This window comes from Zonotrichia albicollis, chromosome 19, assembly GCF_047830755.1.
Source record: "Zonotrichia albicollis isolate bZonAlb1 chromosome 19, bZonAlb1.hap1, whole genome shotgun sequence".
Classification (NCBI taxonomy): domain Eukaryota; kingdom Metazoa; phylum Chordata; class Aves; order Passeriformes; family Passerellidae; genus Zonotrichia; species Zonotrichia albicollis.
In genome coordinates, this window is record NC_133837.1 from 8822639 (window position 1) to 8842345 (window position 19707).

At 40.7% G+C, this 19707-nt stretch overlaps 3 protein-coding genes across 8 annotated transcripts in view; 2 read left to right on the forward strand and 1 right to left on the reverse strand.

The window, feature by feature from the left end:
* TOM1L1 (target of myb1 like 1 membrane trafficking protein) overlaps positions 1–10885 on the forward strand; it is a 25737-nt gene extending 14852 nt beyond the window's left edge. Inside the window, exons 9-15 of the mRNA XM_074554831.1 lie at positions 2349–2409; positions 3797–3911; positions 4661–4757; positions 5210–5288; positions 6123–6210; positions 6485–6557; positions 7486–10885. Coding sequence (XP_074410932.1) covers positions 2349–2409; positions 3797–3911; positions 4661–4757; positions 5210–5288; positions 6123–6210; positions 6485–6557; positions 7486–7546 — 574 coding nt within the window. The 3' untranslated portion in view covers positions 7547–10885. The remainder of the gene's footprint in view (positions 1–2348; positions 2410–3796; positions 3912–4660; positions 4758–5209; positions 5289–6122; positions 6211–6484; positions 6558–7485) is intronic.
* COX11 (cytochrome c oxidase copper chaperone COX11) lies at positions 9065–13533 on the reverse strand. The gene is made up of 4 exons (XM_005490467.4): positions 13252–13533; positions 13030–13185; positions 11828–11953; positions 9065–11340 (listed from the first exon to the last, which is right to left on the reverse strand). The coding sequence occupies exons 1-4, from the start codon at positions 13486–13488 to the stop codon at positions 11158–11160; spliced, it is 702 nt and encodes a 233-aa protein (XP_005490524.3). The 5' UTR covers positions 13489–13533; the 3' UTR covers positions 9065–11157.
* A 42-nt stretch (positions 13534–13575) lies between these two features.
* STXBP4 (syntaxin binding protein 4) overlaps positions 13576–19707 on the forward strand; it is a 67607-nt gene continuing 61475 nt past the window's right edge. For 2 of the 6 annotated variants that reach the window (XM_005490465.4, XM_026795526.2), the window contains exon 1: positions 18995–19077. In XM_005490465.4, the coding sequence (XP_005490522.2) occupies positions 19010–19077 (68 nt within the window). In that variant the 5' untranslated portion in view covers positions 18995–19009. The other 4 variants (XM_005490466.4, XM_026795524.2, XM_026795523.2 and 1 more) reach the window with 4 other exon arrangements.

Genomic DNA, 19707 nt, shown 5'->3' on the forward strand with positions numbered 1-19707 from the left:
TTATGGCACTGGTAGCATGACTGCATGCTGGCAAAACTGAAATTAGTTTTCAACTTAAAATTCCAGTGTTGCTCCCCAAAATATAATATTAGTATACTTACGGAGAGTGTTCTGATTTAATAGGAGATACCCTTCCATATTAAGAAGCTGATCTCTTCCATGGCTAAAGAGTGTTCTAGGAATCATTATGCATCAAGTGCAATTGTTTTGTATAAATTTAGCAAATTTGTATAATTTAGTCATCTTTTCTTTTTAATCCTCTTCTGAGTGCTGCACTGAAAATATCAGTAATTCTTCTAATTGTCAGGCATAAACTTTGGGCCTTATCATCACAATGTTAAGTTTTCATTTACTCTTTAATCTTGTTTAATGTAGTGTTGGTGGATTTTACAGCAGCTATCTTGTAAGAACTGTGTGATCACTTCCTTTAGGAGGTTTTTCTTTTTAATAAGCAACAAAGAAATTTTATTCAGCTTTCGTGTAAATCCACTGAAATCAGATGTGGACTTGCATTTTTGTTACAAGTGATGAATACTGTTAAGGCCAGGAGTCTCAAACTGTGAATAGGAGTTTATGGATATAATTCAATAGATTCCTCACTAAAGATATGGTGATGGAAAGAATTATTAATTTGGACAGAAAATGACTGTATTCTAGTAATGTAATGCTATGGTTTGTATGGTACAGGTCTTCCTGAGTGTATAAGTAAAAAAGCTTATCTGGTTAATTTTGTGTTGCATAAGATTTGTTCTTTGTATTTCCCTCTGAACAATGAGGTGTGTAAAGGGCCAGCTGATTTTAATGAGCTGCATCTGTTTCACACTGTGCATGTTGTTGGAGGATGAGTTGTGCTGCATTTTCTGTTTCTGATTATTAATGTAGAATCCAAATTAAATCCAGAGCAATCTAAGCTGTGCAACCAACAGCTCATGTGTGTAACAGTGCCTCCCTCTAGTGTCTGCAGCTTCTTGGTTCTTTCTTGATGTCAGATAAATACTTTCTGCTCTGCAGTTGGAAAGGTATTTTTACTGCAGTTTCTTTATGCATCTATGCACTTTTTCTGGGCCTCCCTAGTACAGTGACCCTGAATAGCAAATGCAGTTGGATAAACTGTCCATACATCTGTCCAGGCAACTCAGGGCTCCTGGTGCTGAAACACAGTGACCTTCCAGATGTTCAGTGTCACCTGTGTGGGTCTGCTCTGGACTCACAATAGCACTGTTATCACTGCTGGAACATACATATTTATGCAGATGGAATTTTTTTTTTGTTTCCATTTTTTAAAAAAATTCTTGCAAAGGGCTGTGTGCCAGAACAGGTGTGTGGGTTGTCCTGGGAGGGCATGAGGGAATGCCCAGAACTCTGAGGACAGAAGGCTTCCTGGGACTCAGCTGGAAGTGTTCTGGTCAGAAGGAATTGGATTTGGCACAGTGGATGTTCACAGTTACCTGCCTAGTGTGAGCACAGACGAATTGTTGGGACACAGGACATCCCTTTGGGTGTCCAGAGTTGCTGGGACCCCTGCCAGGGGGCTCAGAGACCCTGGCACACAGCTCAGAACATCTGTGGGTTTGATTATGACCCGTGGAGCAAATTACCAGCTTTGTATGAAGACCTGAAAGCCACAGAAGTTTAAGCAGCATAATAATAAAATTATCATTAGGTGAAAAAGTAGATTTTGGGGCTTTTAGAATAGGGGTTTTGGGAACAAGATGGAGAGACTTGGCTGTGTCCAGCCTTTCTTCTTCTTCTCTACCTGTGTGGTGTTGGCACTTTTGGATTGGTTTAGAGTAGAAACTCACTGTCTAACATAGGTGATAGGTACTGGAAATTAATTGTAAACATGTTATACATAGTTTGTAGTATACAGAGATAACACCACCCTGAGGGCAGTCGGTGTGCCTGGAATTGTCCTGCTGGACAGACCTTGGCAGGGCAGGAGAAAAATTTTTATAGATAAGATACAATAAACAACTCTGAGACCAAGAAGTGAAGAACTCCGACACATTCTTTGAATGTGCGGGCTGAAACAGAGACTTTTCACGTGTTCTCTTCCAAGAAACCACTGTCAGAGGAGCCTTGGGTTTGTTTAGGAACAAGCAGATGGCTGTCTCCAAATGTGGGGCCAGGAAAAAGCCAGCTGGTGTTGGCTGTAGGAGATAGCAGGACCACAGCCCTGGAATGGGAGTCAGATTGCCCGTAAAGCCAAGTGCCCCAGAGACAGCGCCTGGAGCGCTTGTTTGGTGCTTCTGGAGCCTTTTGAGAATCAAAAGTTGATTATAACTGGTTTCATATTCTTCTGAAGCACAGCACAGGAGTGTAAGAATGAACATTTAACTCTTCAACAGGTTCTCACGGAACAGAGTTCGCTTCCTGGAGAACCAGAGGATACAGCGGGAGCGGGAGGAGGTAATTAAGGATGAGCTCCTGAGCTGCAGCATTGTGAACATTCCTTTTACTCTGCCTTGAGAAAAATACACTTCTGATACATGCAGAATTTTATTGTCTAGTTGAGAGGTACCAGGAGACGGCAGAGTGACGCTACTCTTACTGATTTTTCTAGTTTCAGTTGCAGAATTTCATGCAAATTCATGTAACTAAAGTAGAAAATAATGTCAAATGCAAGAGGGAAGCTTGGGCATGAAAAATGAGAGAGAGATTTATTCAAATGCTGATTTATTGCCTCTCCAGCTAAGCACAATTATCTGCCATGCAAAAAATGAGAAACCATAGGTTCTTTTCATTTGTTTCCTGTTAATGATCCAGAGACTGAAATACTGCTGCACTTTGAGAATTCACTTCTTCTATTGATTTTTTTTCCTGAGTCAAAGCTTTTTCTGAATTGTGAATAATGGCTTCAAGCAAATCTTTAATGACTGTCCTTTATTGATTGATAATTATGGTTGTTAATTATATTGCCCAAAGTAGTTTTGCACATGTTTTGCCTTCTTCTAAGCCATAATTGTGCAGTCATCTGGGACTCAATGTGAAAATGCATTTTGAATGCTGAAATACTGCTGACAATTATTAAAAAAAGGTAGAAGATGGTCTTGTTTTCCTTGAAAAGCCACTATTACTACATTCTGATTATGTAGGTGGGTGGTTTTGCTTGATGGATCCACTTCTGGGTCCAAATGGTGCAGTCTGTGCATTTTTATATTATTAAGCAGACTCTGAGTTTAAAATGCATCATCTTTTATTCATTTATTTTTCATCTGGTGTTACCAAACCTGTATGATTCAAGCATGTGGTTTTATTAAACCTTTGGCTGGCTATGTTTTAAATTCCAACACATTCACAGGAGAAAGGAAGGGAGCTCTTGTCTGTGTCCTAGGAAACATTATTGTGGTTTTGATTTTTTTTCTATCCAAAAAGGGTCTGGAAAAAATCAATCTCCTAAGTACATATCAAATCTCATTAACACAAGTAAGTAGCATGAAAAGAATTGTACAGGATTGATCACAAAATCAATATCAAACATGTATCTAAACGTTCAGAATGGCTTTATAGAATTGAATCCTTTCTATTTTCTACTTCAGAACTGGTTTTCTTTACTTTTTGAAATTGATCATTTCTGAAATGTGTATTTTATTTCATTAGCTAAATTTCACACACACAGAGTCCTGATCTTCTCTTATTCTCAACAATTTTTAATATTAAGATTTTAAAAGTTAATGTTTTGTGAAAGCAGCGATTTGCTTAAAACTATGCAAGTTTAAAAAAACAATGCAAATTCCTTAAAAAAACAAAACACCAGGAGAAACCCCACATAACTTATTCTTTTTCAAATGTTAAGCTGTACAGGAAACAGCCATCTGCTCCCTCAAGTGATCTACTTGGCCTCTCCATAGATTCTCCATCTTCTGTATCTGCAGTGCTGCAAAGGGACCCTGCAGTGTCTCCTTCAGGAAGTAAGTGGTGAAGGAAATTCCCTTCCACTCTGATTCCCTAAAACCCACAAGAGCTTAGTGGAGGAATCAAGAAGTTCCTTGTAAGAAAGAAAAAAAAAATTATACTCCTTAACATTAAGGATGTTCTTTAAATTTTCTTAAAAGGAGAATTGAAATGTATCCATAGGAATAAAATTGTAAGATATTGTAAGGTTTCATGTAATTTTTTTACAGTGATCTTTCTCCCCTTTTACATAGATTTGAGCAATAGAATATGCTCTGTTTTCTACTGCAGTGAGCCTGTAAAACACTCTGGTAGCTGCTTGTTCTGTAGACTTGGCAGGAAGAAACAGGAGTTTTTTCAGGAGTGTTAGAAGGACTTGGCTTCAAGTACCCTGAATTACTATTTGCAGAAGCCCCTCCTTTACCTGCTTTAGGGAAGTCCATATACTAAAGCTAAAGGTGTGAATGTCCCCCTGGGAATAAATCCCTAGATTTCAATTTTAATCCTTTACAAATACCAGCAAGAGTTTTAAATGGTATCTATCATGTAGAGCTCTGCTGATGCTCTAAATATAGAGATAAATACCTTGGATCTAAGACTTTTCAGAGTCATTAAAACTTTGCCTTTCATGCGGTAAACAGCAATCCATTTCAGAGCTGTATAGGCCTTCCAAAGAAAAACTTTACTCTTTCAGTGTTCAAAGTACAACTAGCTACTTTTGCATAATAATGTTTAAATTACCATTAATTATCACTTTGAATTTCAGATGGCCTATCTGCACACCCTGAAGATAAAACCAGGTCTCATCCATCAATTTACCCACAGCTGGATTCAGCAACTCCTACAAAAGCTCATCAGTCCCCGTGAGTAGTGTCTTATCAAGGAATGGATTACAGATCCTTAGGGGTATTAGTGCTCTATAATTCATCTAATGAATATAAGAATCTCTGAGGGCACAGGCTTACTACTTTTACATATTAGTTCAGTAAGACAAGTGAAAATTCCCTCTGTGCTCGACGTTGTTTGAGAGGATTCAAAATACACTTACGCCTGCATCACTGTTTTGTCATAGATAGACATAAATTTCCCTGACTTTTGGCAGGGAAAGGGAGAAACATGAAACAGGTCAGAAAAAGGGTTCAAGACAGGGGAGGTGTCTTTACAATTTGTGTGCGTGGGCCACTGGTCCATATGCCCATGCTGCTCTCAGTTGTAACACACAGGAAAGGCTGACCAGCCAAAAAAACATTGGAGCAATCAGAATAAACAGTTTTGATAGTTTCTTACTTATATTCAATGTATTGCTCTCTCCTAGATTTGCAGCTGAAGCACAAAACAATAGTTTAAGCAGCCCAGCTGGACACACATACAGCAATGTGAACATCTATAGCAATGTGAGTAATACTTATGTTCGGGATGATCATTCCTTCTGGCAGCTGTCAAATGAGAACTTCTGGATTTACCCCAACTGCAAAGATGCAAAGATATCTTTTGTGGCCCTTCTCCATACCTCAGGGAATATTCTACTTGGTAACCAGGTCAACTTTCCTCTTTTGCTGCCACAGATCCTAATGTGGAAGCTGTTTTCTTGGGTCCAGCACAATCCCAGGGGAATTTGCAGAAAGCTCTTGCTCTATTATTTAATTTGTTGCTATGCAAAGCAAGCTGAGCTCTCCTCCTGTTGCCATGATGTTACTGTGGTGTACTTTCTATCACAAATAAGATATTGAAAACAAACATACAAAAAAAACCCAAAAACCTGCAAAGCCCCCACAAAAACACAGCCCACGAAAAAGTCACTTAAACCCCAAGTACAGTTCAGGACAAATGTCATGCTGCAGAGAAACACCCATGACAGAAGGAATGGAAAGAGCCTGAAGGGACTTTGAGATAATGTTATGAAGGCAGTATGAAATAGAAAAGATTAGAAGCAGCTCCCAAACAAACATGCATAGTCCTTATTTTAAACTGCAAATAAAAGCAGATGTTTGAATCTGTGTGGTGGAACAAGTCACACAGAAGTAAATTATACACATGTGCTATAGAAGACTAAGTGTTGCTTTGAAGGTTGTGTGGAGAATGAAGATTAATTGGGTTGCTAACTGTTGGCCTTGGAATTCTACCTGCAGTAGTCAGAGAGTTTAAAGATAAGCCAGCAATTATGTAAGTTAGGTCAAACCAGTCCATGGAACAATCTGTTTATGCATTGTTTTTCTCGATGTCCTCAGTTGACAACTCTTTTAAGCCCAGTGCCTCTGAACCCAATAAGTCTGCAGGCTGGACAGACTGTGCCATCAAATGGACCATCACCAGCAGGTAATAAATACTGCAAATCACCTCTTTCATGCTTCCTTTTCTTGTTAGAACTTAAAGCCTTTACATAATGGCTGTCAGTGACTAGGAGCAGCAGCAAGCATTGACAAAGTCATATTGCTCACGGAGTCCATTACACTTCTGCCCATTTTAGCATGTAAAGCAGCTGAATCCATAGCAGATAATGTGCTACTTTTGGGAAGACACAAAAAACATGCAGTAATCCTGCTTTTCATTCTCATTTCAATCTGGGTATGTGTCTCTCTTTATTCTGCAGCTACATCAAAGAACAAGTCACAGTCACCTCATTACTATGAGATAATGGAATTCGATCCCTTGGCTCCCACTGAGTAAGTAACATTTAAAATAGAATTTTAAAATTCTGTGGTACCAAAGGCAAAATGTCTTTTTTTTTCTGAGAGGAAAACCACACCACTCTACTTAGGCTGAGTTGACTGACCAGCTGCATTATTGATGTAAATGGCAATGGCTGCATTTTGTATGATTTCTTCAAATATTTCTGGCATAACCAATTAAGGAATAAACTATAGTGTGTTCACTAACTGGCATCTGTAAAACTGGAAGAGTAATGCTCTATCAAAATTACTAAAATCTTATCCAGTGATATAGAAAGGTGAAGGAAATATATATAGTCAGGGTCCTGCTGGAGGTAGCTGATTGAACTTCAGCACAGGTAGTTCTGGAACAAGGTAACAATATGAATTCCTCTTCATAGCAATTGTTTTTTTTTAAAGTGTTTTTCTACTGCATATGAAAAAAAATCCTTAATTTAAATATAAACTACAAAAGGGAATGGATGCTGTGTCTCTCCAGAAAACCAAAATAGTGAGACAGCAAACTAATACAAAACCTAGCAGATGGCAGAACTCCCCTTTCTAACAGTAAATTGCAAAAAAAAAAAAAATTGACCTATCTGTACAAAACTTATTTCTGAGGACCCACTGTATTTTGAGATAGGGGAATCTCAGCAAAACTTCCATTGTTTTTTTTAATTAGTGCAGTAATTGCACAGTGGTGCCCTTGCCTTTTGTGTTCTGCAGTCCCGTTCCCAAACTTGTTTGAACAAAAGTGACAGTATCCAGAGGTTCCTCATTAAATGTACAATCAGAGAATCAGAGCAGGGTTGGCTCTTTGTTTCCGTGGAGACCTGGGCGTCCTGCAAGGGAAGCTGCACTGTAAACTTCGGGCAGGATTTCCCTGGTGCCATTTGTCAAAATGAAATGTGATGTAGGAGTCATCCTACTCCTCCTCTTTCAGAGCTATTTATGAAGAAATTGATGCTGTGCTGAAGACAGAAGTTAAAAAGAACACGGACTGAAAGTGGAGGTGGAATCCTTTCCTGAACACTCTCTAGTGCTGGTCCTGTGCAGTGCTTCCTGTAACTACAAGTGAATAACAGGAGAGGTTTTGCATTTTGACACAGTAATTAGTGTTGGAGTACTAAGCTGTGTGCAAGTTGAAGAGTTACTTGGCTCCACACCTTGACAATTTGTCCTGAACGTTCAGCTGTCTGCTCTTCAAGGTCACTTGCGTGGTTATTTAAAGTATTTTGGGTGTCTGCAAAATGTGACTTCCAAATTCACCTCTGTATGAAGTAAGACTTGACACCGGGCATGAGTGAAAAAAGACACATTATATTCACAGAAACTGCAGAATCCACTTTCTCTTTTGGCCTCACTGCTACGTTCATCTCCCTAGAAATCTGTGAGGGTGTTTTGAGATATAAATTTTTTTCCCTAAAATTGGCCTCTTAATAGATGTCTGAAGATGTGCAGTGTTATTTGCTTACATCCTTAATACAGATTTTCCTTTATTTTCTTCCTAAAAACCCACAGTATAGTTGGATTTTTGTCTTAGGAAGAACCTAAGCTGGGACACAAAGTGCTGTCATCAATAACCAACAGGAAAAAAAACTTGTTCCTGTGTTGTTGTTGTTACTTTTCTTTACTCAGTAAATAATGGAGGGGGATCAGTTGTTTCTTTCAATATTCCTGCCCTGCAGAGATTCTTCTGGTGAAGGAAAAATTAATCATCTACAATGCAGATGAGCAATAGTTACCCATTTACTTTAATTAAGTTGTTTAATCCTGTTAATAACTGTTTTATCTTTTAGTAAGTGCCTTATCTATTTTAATGCTGAATATAAACTGTGCACTTTAACAGGTATAGTTCTCTGAATTTATAGCTGATACAAAATTTGAGAACTTAGTTCATATTCTTACCAGATAAGCTAATGTTTTGTGAAATAACTGCATTTGAAACATTCCTTATGTTAAGTTTTAAGGATAAGAAGTTCTCAGCTGCTTTTGCAATTTTTATAGCATAAAATTCCAAATAAAAGCAAATGCTTACTGAGAAGTAAACTCTTATTGCTTCCAAGTTTTTTTCTCTTTGTGTATTCCCTGAAATATAAATGTAGGTAGCATTGGAAGTATTTCAGTGTGAAACTGTGCAGTTTGCTGCAGGACCATTAGAACAACATCCTTCTATCCAAAACACAACCTTGAAGGAGACTGGGAGTTTTTTAAGTTGAGGTGAAAAGGTGAGTTGCTTTACTCTCATTTTTCTTGCTAATTTGTAGTGGTGTGGACAGCAGCCTGAGAAAACAGCTGAAAAGAGGATTGGAGGTGGATTGATTTAATTTTTCTCCTATAGCTGGGTTGTATTGGCAGAACCCCCACAGTGAAGGGTAACAAATCAAACTGGGCTGTTGCAGTGTAATCCACAATGGGCGGCTGCTGACGGAACCTCTCCATGTTTGCAGCAGCACAATGGTTATGGGATTAGCAGGGTGACCCCAAGGTCTGGGAAGTAGGATGCATCCCACTCCATGATATCAGAAGGCTAAATAATTATTTTATTATACTATATTACACTACATCTAAACTGAAACTGAACAAGAACTCAACTGCACAAAATCCCGTGACTGTCTCCTGACTGAGCGACAGGACACAGCTTGGTCAAGAAAACAAAACATACCAGAATCCAATTACCAAATTCCTTCAGGTAAATAATCTTCCAGCACATTCCACATGTTCACAGAACAACAGGAGCAACAAATGAGACAAGAATTGTTTTGATCATTCTCCTCTCTGCTTCTCTGAGAGAATGTGAATCCCACAAATGGTCACAGAGATGGAAGGGAGTTGGCTAATGACCAAGGTTGGAGCTGGTGTTACAGAGGGAACGTGCTCAGTATCTGTGCAAATTTGGGCTTTCAAACTCAGGCAGAGAACCCACATTTTTATGGAACTGCCACTTGTCAGGGGCATACTCCTTTTCTTCTAAAGAAAGTGGCCAGAATAAAGCAATGGGTGGAGAACTGCCATAATCAGTTCAGCTTTCAGAAGGACAAAGGACTAAAGAAAACTGAGGTAAGAAGTTGGGATTTTTTCCCCCTAGCCTGGATTCAGAGATTTGTCTTGATGCTACTTTTTTTTTTCCCTGAAGCATACTGGATTTATAAAGCTTGCTGCCATCTTCATACAGATATATTTCACTTGTGTGGGCTTCATATGTTCTGCTGAATAAAATGCATTAGAGAGATGAAAGAATGAAAAGTTTTCATTAGGAGCCAGTGAAGCCCTGTATGTCATCCAGAATCTGTTTAATCAACACAAGTAATTGTTACAATAATGGATTTTAAAGATAGCATCCATTTATTTTCAAGAAAGCAGTTTTTGAGTTACTGTATGCAAATATGATTGAGACTTAAGTTCCTGGAAGTTACCATTGCCTTTTCAGAGTCCATGCTAACCAACATCACCCTTATTTTAGTAGATCTTCTCTGCTGGAAGGTGTAGAAAGACATGGCCTTTCTACACCTGATAGACATGATAATAATTTCTGTCTGAAAATGAGCAGGCTACTTGAACTTGCTCTACAACTTGCTCCTGGTTTGCAAGGCAGTGATGAAGTGTTGTTACACCTACTGCACAGATAATGCCCAGAAGTTACATAAACACCACTGATGTGTTCTGGTGGTAAAAGAGTCCCCCTGGAGAGCTGCTGCACTGCTGGGCAGGCTCAGGCCAACTCAGCCTCTGAATGGGCTGGTCTTGGTTTTTGAGGAGACTCCTATGCTGTTCATTCAGCTGCAATTCAGAGCAGTTATACCCTGCCCGACCCTCAAAGCATGTCAGACACAAGCCAAGCTTGTCTCTTGTGCAGGTGCCCAGTGTTCAGCCCTCTGCAAAGTGCACTCAGCAGCACCACACATACTTCAAATGAGTGGGACACAACACAGAAATAAGATGGTGTTTCCAGATGGTGGCCATCCCAGAGATCTGATGTGCTTACATTTAAATTACTGTTCTCGTGATAACAGCTTTAGAGCAGTCTGCCCTTACCAAGTGAACTACTGATTCAGTAATAACATGAGAGGGTGCATCACCTTCTGAACCATCTTCTCCTGTGCCAGGGAGGTTCACACAGAAATAGCAGTCTAACTTTGTTTAGTTATGAGATTACCTCAATTTATTATCTGCATTTACCTTCTTCAAAAGTAACTTAACATGCAAGTTATTTTCCAGAGCCAGCAATGGAATTTTAGATAGTTATCAACTGATTTTTTCTTCTGTATTTAAAAGAAGATCTTAATTTACACATTGGTTTAAAAATTTACCTTCTGGTATTCAGGTAACATCTTACAAAAAGATGGCCTGAGAAAAATCCACTCTACTTGAGGAACAGTGTGTTCCCTTCCGCTGTCTGATGAAGAAATACTGTCCCTAAGAAATAGGGATACATTAAGTTGGTTTCAAAAAAAATATATATATACATATACTTTCATAACAGCATGTGCCCATGGAGGTTTAATAGTATAATTTCATAGTGCACAGTACTCCTGCAGTTTTTTTCTTCCAAGGAAAAACGGCATCAAAACTGGCACTCAGATGTAGCAAAGTCAGATTTTGTAGAGAAGGCTTGTTACTGATACCCAGGAAGTGGCAACTTGTGTCCTTCCTTTGCTTCAAAGAAGGTGTAAGAGAGAGTGATCAAATCAACTTTAGCCATTTTAGGGTCCTCTGCAAACTCTGGGTCAATGTAGAAAAAGACAGGCATGTCCACTTCCTCCTGAGGATTTAGCCTCTGTTCTTCAAAACAAAAACACTGCAGGTGGGAGGAAAAAGAAATCCACAATTAAAAAACAGTGATGATAAATTTTATCTCTGTCAACCTGAAAGAAATCTTAACGGTTTAAAATAAAGTCTCATTCCCTTTACACCCCTAAAATCCTGGGAAGGATCAATAAGATGAGCAATAAGACAGTAATTTTGTTACTGTGATGATATAGAAAAAAATATATTAGCTTTTAATCAAGTGTCTAAAGGCATCAAGGGGCCAGCTCACATCATTCTGCCTGCCCTCAGAGTGGTACTACATGGCAGATTTTGGAGCCACTCTGATGGGATGAGCAGCTTGATGTAAGGGCAGTAAAGCTAAGAATGAATTGATGCACTTTACCATTTGAAAAAACAAGGTATTTTCTTAAAATGTTGGCATACGAAAAGTGTTGTCCAGGGTTAAAATGCAATTTATGGGTAACTGTTTTCTTTTGTGTAAAGGAAAATGCAATCTTTGCTTTGTTCATACTTACTTGTATTTTATTGAAATACTGTCCTGCTTCAAAGGGGACAACGTTGTAGGTGGAAATTCCAATTATTGGTTTGTCAGTAGGATTTTTTGCTTTATAAAATGCCAGCGCAGTCTCTCCTGGTACCACCTGTGTAACATAATTGTACAGTGATTTTCTTTTTTTTTTTTTTTTAATTCACTGCAGCCCTCCACCCCTCAAACCAAGTTCTTTACACTTTATCTAGAATTAATTTTCTCAATTGCTGTTTCAAATTGATTATTTCACAAATAGTTTTGATTACATGCAATTCACACATATTTAAAATTAAAAGTTTCAATACTGTCCTATGTATTTTTAATCTTACCCATTTTGCCTGAGTCTTCTATTATCCTCAGCAGTTCAACAGCACACAGAGCATTTTTAATATGCAGATTTAGATATGGTGTGCATTTAATTTCTGAGGTTATTCTTTCAGTACTAGACTCAAACTATTAAGAAGCATAACTCCCTATTTTGAGAACTAATTTGAAACAGAAGAGTTAATTTGTGATTTTTTTTAAATATTAAAAAAATACCTATAAGGATAGGGCAATAGAAGAAATGGTACAGATTTATATACACTGTTATACTGTATATACTGTATATTTTTAAGTGTATATACACAATTTTATGGCGAATGTACAACGTGCATGTGGTGTATATACCATGAGGTGTATATATAAATATAGTTTCAATAACTTTTGATAGTTTAATGAGGTGGCAGAGGGCCAGCTACATACAATGTCCTGTAAAAAGGACATTGCCGTGCTGGAGCATGTCCAGCAAAGGGTAACAAATCTAATGAAAATTCTAGAGAACATGTCTGGGGTTGATCGGTCTCAAGAAGAGGAGGCTCAAGTGGAACAGCAGTCTCTGCAACTACTGACAGGAGCGTGTAGTGATGTGGGGATTGGTCCTTCTGCTGTGCCTGCACTGAGAGCACCAGAGGAAACGGCCTTGGCAAGACACGGGATACTCCCATTAGATATCAGAACCATTTTCCACTGTTGGTGTGGCCAGGCTTTGGGAAGGGCTGCCCAGGGAGGCGGCGGAGTCCCCATGGCGCTGGACCTGGTTGGGTGCTGTGGTTTAATGGTTACAGTGCCGGCTGCACGGTCGGACCGAGTGATCGGGAAGGTCCGACCGTGACCAGGGCTCTGCACGGGGGGAAGGCGGTGACTCACGTAGATCTCGCTCTGCTGCGGTTTGAAGTTCCACTGCATGCTGGCGTGCGTGTCGGCGTTGAACGTGACCCTGATGAGCCGGTCCCGCACGGGCTCCATGCGCTCGATCCGCTCCGGGTCGCCCCCCGTGCCCGCCGTCCCGCCGAGCCCCGTGGCCTGTCAGGGAAGGGCAGTGAGGGCCCCGCGCCCGTGGAACCGGCGCCGGCCGCGGGCCCCCCGTACCTGGCAGTAGAGGCGGTAGAGCGGCACGGCCGCGTACGACAGCCCCACCATGCCCACGGCCGCCGCCGCGATGTAGCCCACGGTCGAGCGGTTCCGGCGCCGCCACTCCTCCTCCTGCTGCCGGGTGAAGGGGTTGGAGCCCCGCACGCCGCGGGTCCCGCAGAGCCCGGGCCGGGGCAAGGCCCCGAGCCGCAGCCCACGGGCACAGCGCGCCCAACCCCGCCCGCACAGCGCCATGACCGCAGCGCGGGGGCTCTCGGGACGGGCGGCCGGGAACGGGGCGGGGAACGGGGCGGGACGGAGGTGGGAACAGGGCGGGAGAGAAGGAGGGAAAGTAGAGGCGGGGGCGGGCCGAGCTGAGTCGGGTTGAGTCGCCATCGCATCATTGCTTTGTACGCCCCCTTGGAGCGCGCTGACCGAAGGGGTCCCGGTGGAGCCGCCCGTGGCTGCCCCCGCCTCGCTCGCCAGCGGGACGGCCCGGGCGCAGGTTGTGTACGAGGTAACTGGAGCAGCCCACAGGCCGGCGGGGCTCCGCGGCTCCGGTTACCCGCGCCGAGTGGGCTGTGCTGGACGGGAGTGGCACGGAAGAGCCGGCCAGGAGCGGGGTCACCGGGAGCGCGGTGGTCCCGCAGGTACACCGCACCGGAGCTACCTGGTACCGGCGGCGTGACCCGGGTCCCGCTGATACCTGCTTGTCTCTCAGGTTATTCCGCGCTGGCGGCCCCAGGACGGGCGCTGAGTGCGGGGCTGCTCCGGGTGGTCCGTCCGGGGCCTGCAGTTTGTCCCCTATTGTAGACGCTTGACACCGGTTGTTTGTTTGTTCCTTTTTCCTCCGGTGCTTTACTTCTTGTTAATTTCATTTGTTCATTTCATGAACAAATTCAGGCAGAGGCGCTGTCACGCTGCAGAGGTAGCGAGCGCTGTTAGTAAACAGCGGTAACCTGAGGACGGGCAAAGTCGGCCAAGTTCACAAACAATAGTTTTTCACACGACTGGTGCCATGCACTGTAATAAAATTTGCTGTAGCAGTACTTGAATTTACTGCTTTAGAGCTGTGTCTCTCTTCTGTGGTGCTTCCACAAGGTGAATCACACAAGGACTGGCAGCTCCTGGAACTTCTTCATTTTCCACGTTGAATAAGAGAATGGTAAAGGCTCGGTGTAGCCATACTGTGTTATTTCCCCTGTCTTCATATGACTGTTTTTCGGTTCTTTAGTGATCAAAACATGAAAATGTTTACTGCAGGAGCATTTGTGGCATTCCAACGCGGATTTAACATCTTTTTCACACAATAAGTACAGACACGCAGGAATTGGAGGGGTTTTGTGGAGGCTGACACTGCACCTGGGGATTCTGCTGTATCTTACCCAGGGTCTGTGGTGTGGCATTGGTGCCAGGAGCACCTGTGCTGCCCTTCCTGTGTGTTGGGAGAGTTCCTTGCCCCACTTGCTTAGGAAATAATTCCTCTTCTGGATTGTGGCATGTGAGGGTTCAGCTGTGCATCTCACAAGGTCAGGAAGATTTCCTACTACTGATGCAAACAGATTTTTTTGTATTAATGCTTTTTTAGCATTTTTTGAAATGACTGTAGTTCAGTACATCCATGGTTGTATTTCCTGTCAACCTGTTGTATGTACTAGTAAAAACACAATGTGAATTTCTGGGGCTTTTGCTACATTAGTGGTGTGTAAGCCCATTTTGTGTGTTTTGGCCTGTTCTACATACTTCATGTGAGAAGTTCAGAGACACTAAATACCAGAGTGTAAGTTAAAAAAAACATGAGAAAACAAGACACACAAAACACTTCCCTTTCCAAGTAACTTTACATGGGAAAAAAAGGGATTGTCTTTGCCTTCAGCAGTTATGTTGTATTGTCCTAGAATTGTAATCTGTTTTTTTTCCTATTTTAGAAGATTTTGATCCTGTAGGAGCCTGTTCATATGTCTGAGCTCTTAATTATGGACTTTTATTTTAATAGTGCTTCTAAGAAGATGTCCAGTGCAGATCCCCTCACAAATACAGAGAAGGAGTAAGTACTTTTTTCCCTAGATGCATAAATACAATTAATGGATTGTAATATTAAAATTTTTGCAGTTTCATTGGTAGGATCTTGTCTTGATGAAGACTTAAAGAAAAATAACTTTGATATTGAAGCAGTCTGCAGTAACACTGTAGGAAAGCTGACACCAACACCAGTGAATTTACACTTTAAGGAGGGAATTGTCCCTTAAGTTTTTCATTATTTTAATTGGCACTTGGTTAGGACTTGTTTTGTAGAGATAAAACCTTGCATAGAGATTTCTTAATTTAATGCTTCTGAACTATGAAAGCATACTTGTATATAGTAGGTCACTTCTTTGTACATCTGGGGTACCTGCAGTAGCATAAGACTGAAGGTTTTGTATTACAGTGCATTACTTTTTCAGAATACTCTGTTTCTATACCTTTAATATTTTATATGTAGTACTTAGGAACCATTATATTTTTTACTAATGTCACAGGATACAAAAAAATTATGTTCGTTCTATAAAACATAATCTTATCCACTTAGAAGTTGGATCAGATTCTCAGTGTCAAATATGGATTCAGTCATGACTGAAAAGTGTAACTCCAGACCCTTTCCAAACTGCCAAATAACCACGCCAATGCTCTCATCAAAACCAGAATTAAAACCAGGCACAGGCAGCTCTTGCTGGACTTACCATGTTTGTTGTACTTGTGCAATAGAATCCAGCAAAGAGTATTCAGAAGAATTAAAAAAAAATTTAACATAGATTTAGAATTATGCCACCTCATAAATAACTTGATTGGTTAGAAAAGAAAAACCACAAAAGATTCAAAAAGCTGACCTGCTTTTTACTGGGACCTGAAGAAGCCAAAACTCTGCTTGTCTGATGGAAATTCAGGGTATGTGATCACAAAGATACATCTTCCAGACAGCTGTGCCTTGCTAGAGTCATGTGAAAGATGAGTAGTTCCTAGGTCACTGTATTCCAAAGGTGGTTTTTCACATTAGAGATGAACAGGAAAGGCACCTAAAACTGCACTTCAGCTGCATGCTGATGGCAGGCTGTCATTTTGTGTACTTTTATTTCTTGTAGAAGATGATGCTTCCAAGCATGGACTTGGTTATATGTTAACCGAGGTTTACCTGGACTTTAAATCATACCTTTCTTCTCTCTGCAGGGGGGTTAGCTTCAAACCATTCAAGCTTCTCCACAATTACAATGTTGCCCAAGCTTTTTTTTAGGCTTAACAGTTGCCATATAATGACCTATGATTTCTTTTAACCTTTATAGCCTAATCAGCAGAATGTATTTTGAATAATGAGTGGGTTTGGATGGATGACACTGAGTGCTCATCCATGGTGTATGATGCAGCATTCCTTTGCCTATGGTCCTTAAAATCTGAATTTGGGGTTAGGGAAGCTACAGTTGCATAATGGATTTGTACAGGATTTTTGTGAGAGGCTTTTGGGTTATTTACAACAAAAAAGATCTAGTGAATCGAACTTCCAAAGATTCTGGAAATCTTTTTGTCATCTGCTGAAGTATCATGTAATCCATCTCAGTTGCTAAAGCATTGCAAAACTACCCTTGGGAGAGGCAAGTTGTAATTACAAATGTGGCTAGAATGGAATAGTTTTCCAGCTGTTTGGAAATGAACCTTACTTAACAACAAATGACAGCTCTTGAAAATTTAGTCTTACTTATTTATACTAAATTTCGTGGAGTTTTGAATTACAATTTTACTTGATCTTTCTGGAAGTAAAAAGTAATTTGTGTTCTTCTGAGCATGTTCTTGAAAGGCAGAGCACTTGCAAGAGAAGCAATAATGCTGGCATTCATTAAAAGCAGCACAGCAACAGAATTTGAAGGTAAAGAGAGATGGAAGCCTTGGAGATGAGTTCAGGAAGCTGAACAAAGCACAGTTTACTTTGAAGAAGGGGTGGAGGAGTAATCTTCTGAACAAGTCATGCGTTACTGGTGATAGCTAATAAAATCAGAGCAATAAGGCTAATACTACTTTATATCTGCTTAAATTGTGCAGAAGTTTGTTATGTCTGGTTTAATAAAAATAACTTTTTGCTTTTTAACAAGGAAATTGGAGAGCCTTGAGCCATGTGTTAATTGGGGGATTTCTATGGCAGAAAATGGGACGCTGTTTGGTCTGAGTGATATATTTTGACAAATGCTCCTGATATTGATACCACAAATTGAATTCCACTGGTGTTAAATACAGAGGTCGTTTTGTTGGAGAAAATCTATTGGTACTTCATCTTCTGTAACCTTGCCTGGAGCAAATCTAATTGATATGAGGCTTAAAATATCAATGGATTTTCCGTAATGCTGGTAAACAGCAGCAGAGTGAGCTGACTGAGGAAATGCTGCAAAGGGGCAAATTTTCATCTCTGAATGGATGTGGTCACTGTGCCCGTGGGGTTTTTCACCATTTGGGGTCTGGGAAGGCTGCTTTATGTTCCCATTTCCGTCTCTGATCTGCTCCTTAATCTGTGGTGGGACACCCTTCTCCTCCTGTGTGTGCATTGCAGGTTCTCAGGACTGACAGCTCTCTCTGAACGCTGTTCAGCAAGTTGGCTCTCAGCAAAGGGATCCTTTCCCCAGAAGGATTATCTGCTAATGAAACCACAGTCACTGCAGCTTTAAAAAAAAAAAAAAAAAGGTGCCTGAGATAAGCTTTTGCATTCCTGGCATAGCCAGCCCTCCTGCTGCACCTCCAGGCCTGACAGATGCTGTCTGATCACAGGGCTGCTCCTGGCTAGAGAGGATTCACCTTTCTACTTAAAGCTCTCAGTGAACACAGGGTAGTAGGCTTGCATTTCAAGCTGCAGTCTTGTTATGATCTTTTGAGAGAGGGGGAGTGGTAGGGGTACTTCTGTGGCAAGCCTGGAAGGAAACATTCATTAACCAAACGGGTGTCAATGATCAGAATTTCTGAAAATGTGCATTTCTCTGCAAGACCAAGTCTCCTATCACAGGATCTGACCTCTGGGAACAAGGGTGATACATTTGACTTCTTAAACTACATTATTCACAGTGTAATGACATAAATTTGGCAGTTTTATTTTCTTTCACAGAAAAGTACATGTCAGCTTGTATTTCCAGAAAAAATAAATAACCCAAGTTCTGTGTTGACTTTTGACTGCTGTATCTTGAAAGTCTAAAAATCAAATTAGATCATGGCACAAGCCAGTACTGTGATTGAGAATGAAAAGTAATAGCATAATGGCATTTGTTTCATTAATACTCCCAGTCTGCTTTGTTGGCTTTCCCTTTTGTGTGGCTGTGCATAATGCAGTCTGCTAGGAAGATTGCTTTAGAAAGGTCATGAGTTGCTGCTTTTGACCTTGTTTGCAGGGTGTATGTAAATAAATTTTAGAAGACCAGGAGGAAATAAGTTGCTTTTAATCATCGCGTTTGCCTTTGGCTGCTGGATCTAGATTGCTTAATCACAGTGTAGTAAATTTTGTCCTTTGCATTTATCAATCTTTAAAGTTGCTCTAAATGGCCGTTTCGAAGGGAGAAAAAGTAAGCATTACCTCTCTAGGTGAATTAGCGCATGTGACGCAGAGGCTTTCAGAGAAGATTAAGTAGGCAGAACGCTCAGCTGGAGCTCTGTGTTTGGGTTTTTTAGTTGTTAGCAGAAATCATCCTGCTCATAACCTTTATCCGGCTGAGCTGGAAACCTCCAGTGCGGTTTGGTTGCGTTGTCCCTGTTTTTCCTGCTGTGCTGAAGGATGTCCTTGCTTTCTCCAGGAGCTGAAGATGAACCAGAGCGTTTTGATGGTCTCTCTCTCTTATACTGGTATGCTGAGCCGTTCAGTTCTGAGGGCATTGCTGTGGTCTGTAATTGGGCAAAGTACAGGAAAGATCATTTAAAAGCTGATAATTTTCAGCTTCTTTTCATCAACAGCCAGAGTTTATAATTTAGATTTTTGTGTGTCAAGTGATATGTGTTTTGTGAGTAAAGTGTATTAGTCTCCCATTGATAAACATAGGTAAATGTTTTGTTTGTGCACATAAATGACTAATAATTTTTCAGGAATGGAGATCAGATGAATATCTGGAGCTGTGTGTTCTGATAAGTACTAAAAGAAATAAACCCAAAGTTGTTGAACTTCTTTGTGTATGCTGCTAAAAAGTAATAGAAGCAGGTTGATTTTAATTGCCTTTACTGGAGCATCTAGACAAAATGTTGCACACTTAGTCTGTTAGCATTCCAGAACTTCAGCTGGAATGTTGAGTTCAGTATTTTTAGTGTAAGAAGGTTATAGTGTAAATTTTGGTGAGTTTTACTTGTTTATTTCATCTCTTGCCTCACATCTTCTCTATGTGCTAAAACCTTCCTTACAGGTGCTTTTGCTTGACCTCAAAAAATGAGTATTGACAATTGATTATTTCATTTGCATATTTTTCTGCAAAAAACTTTGAATTA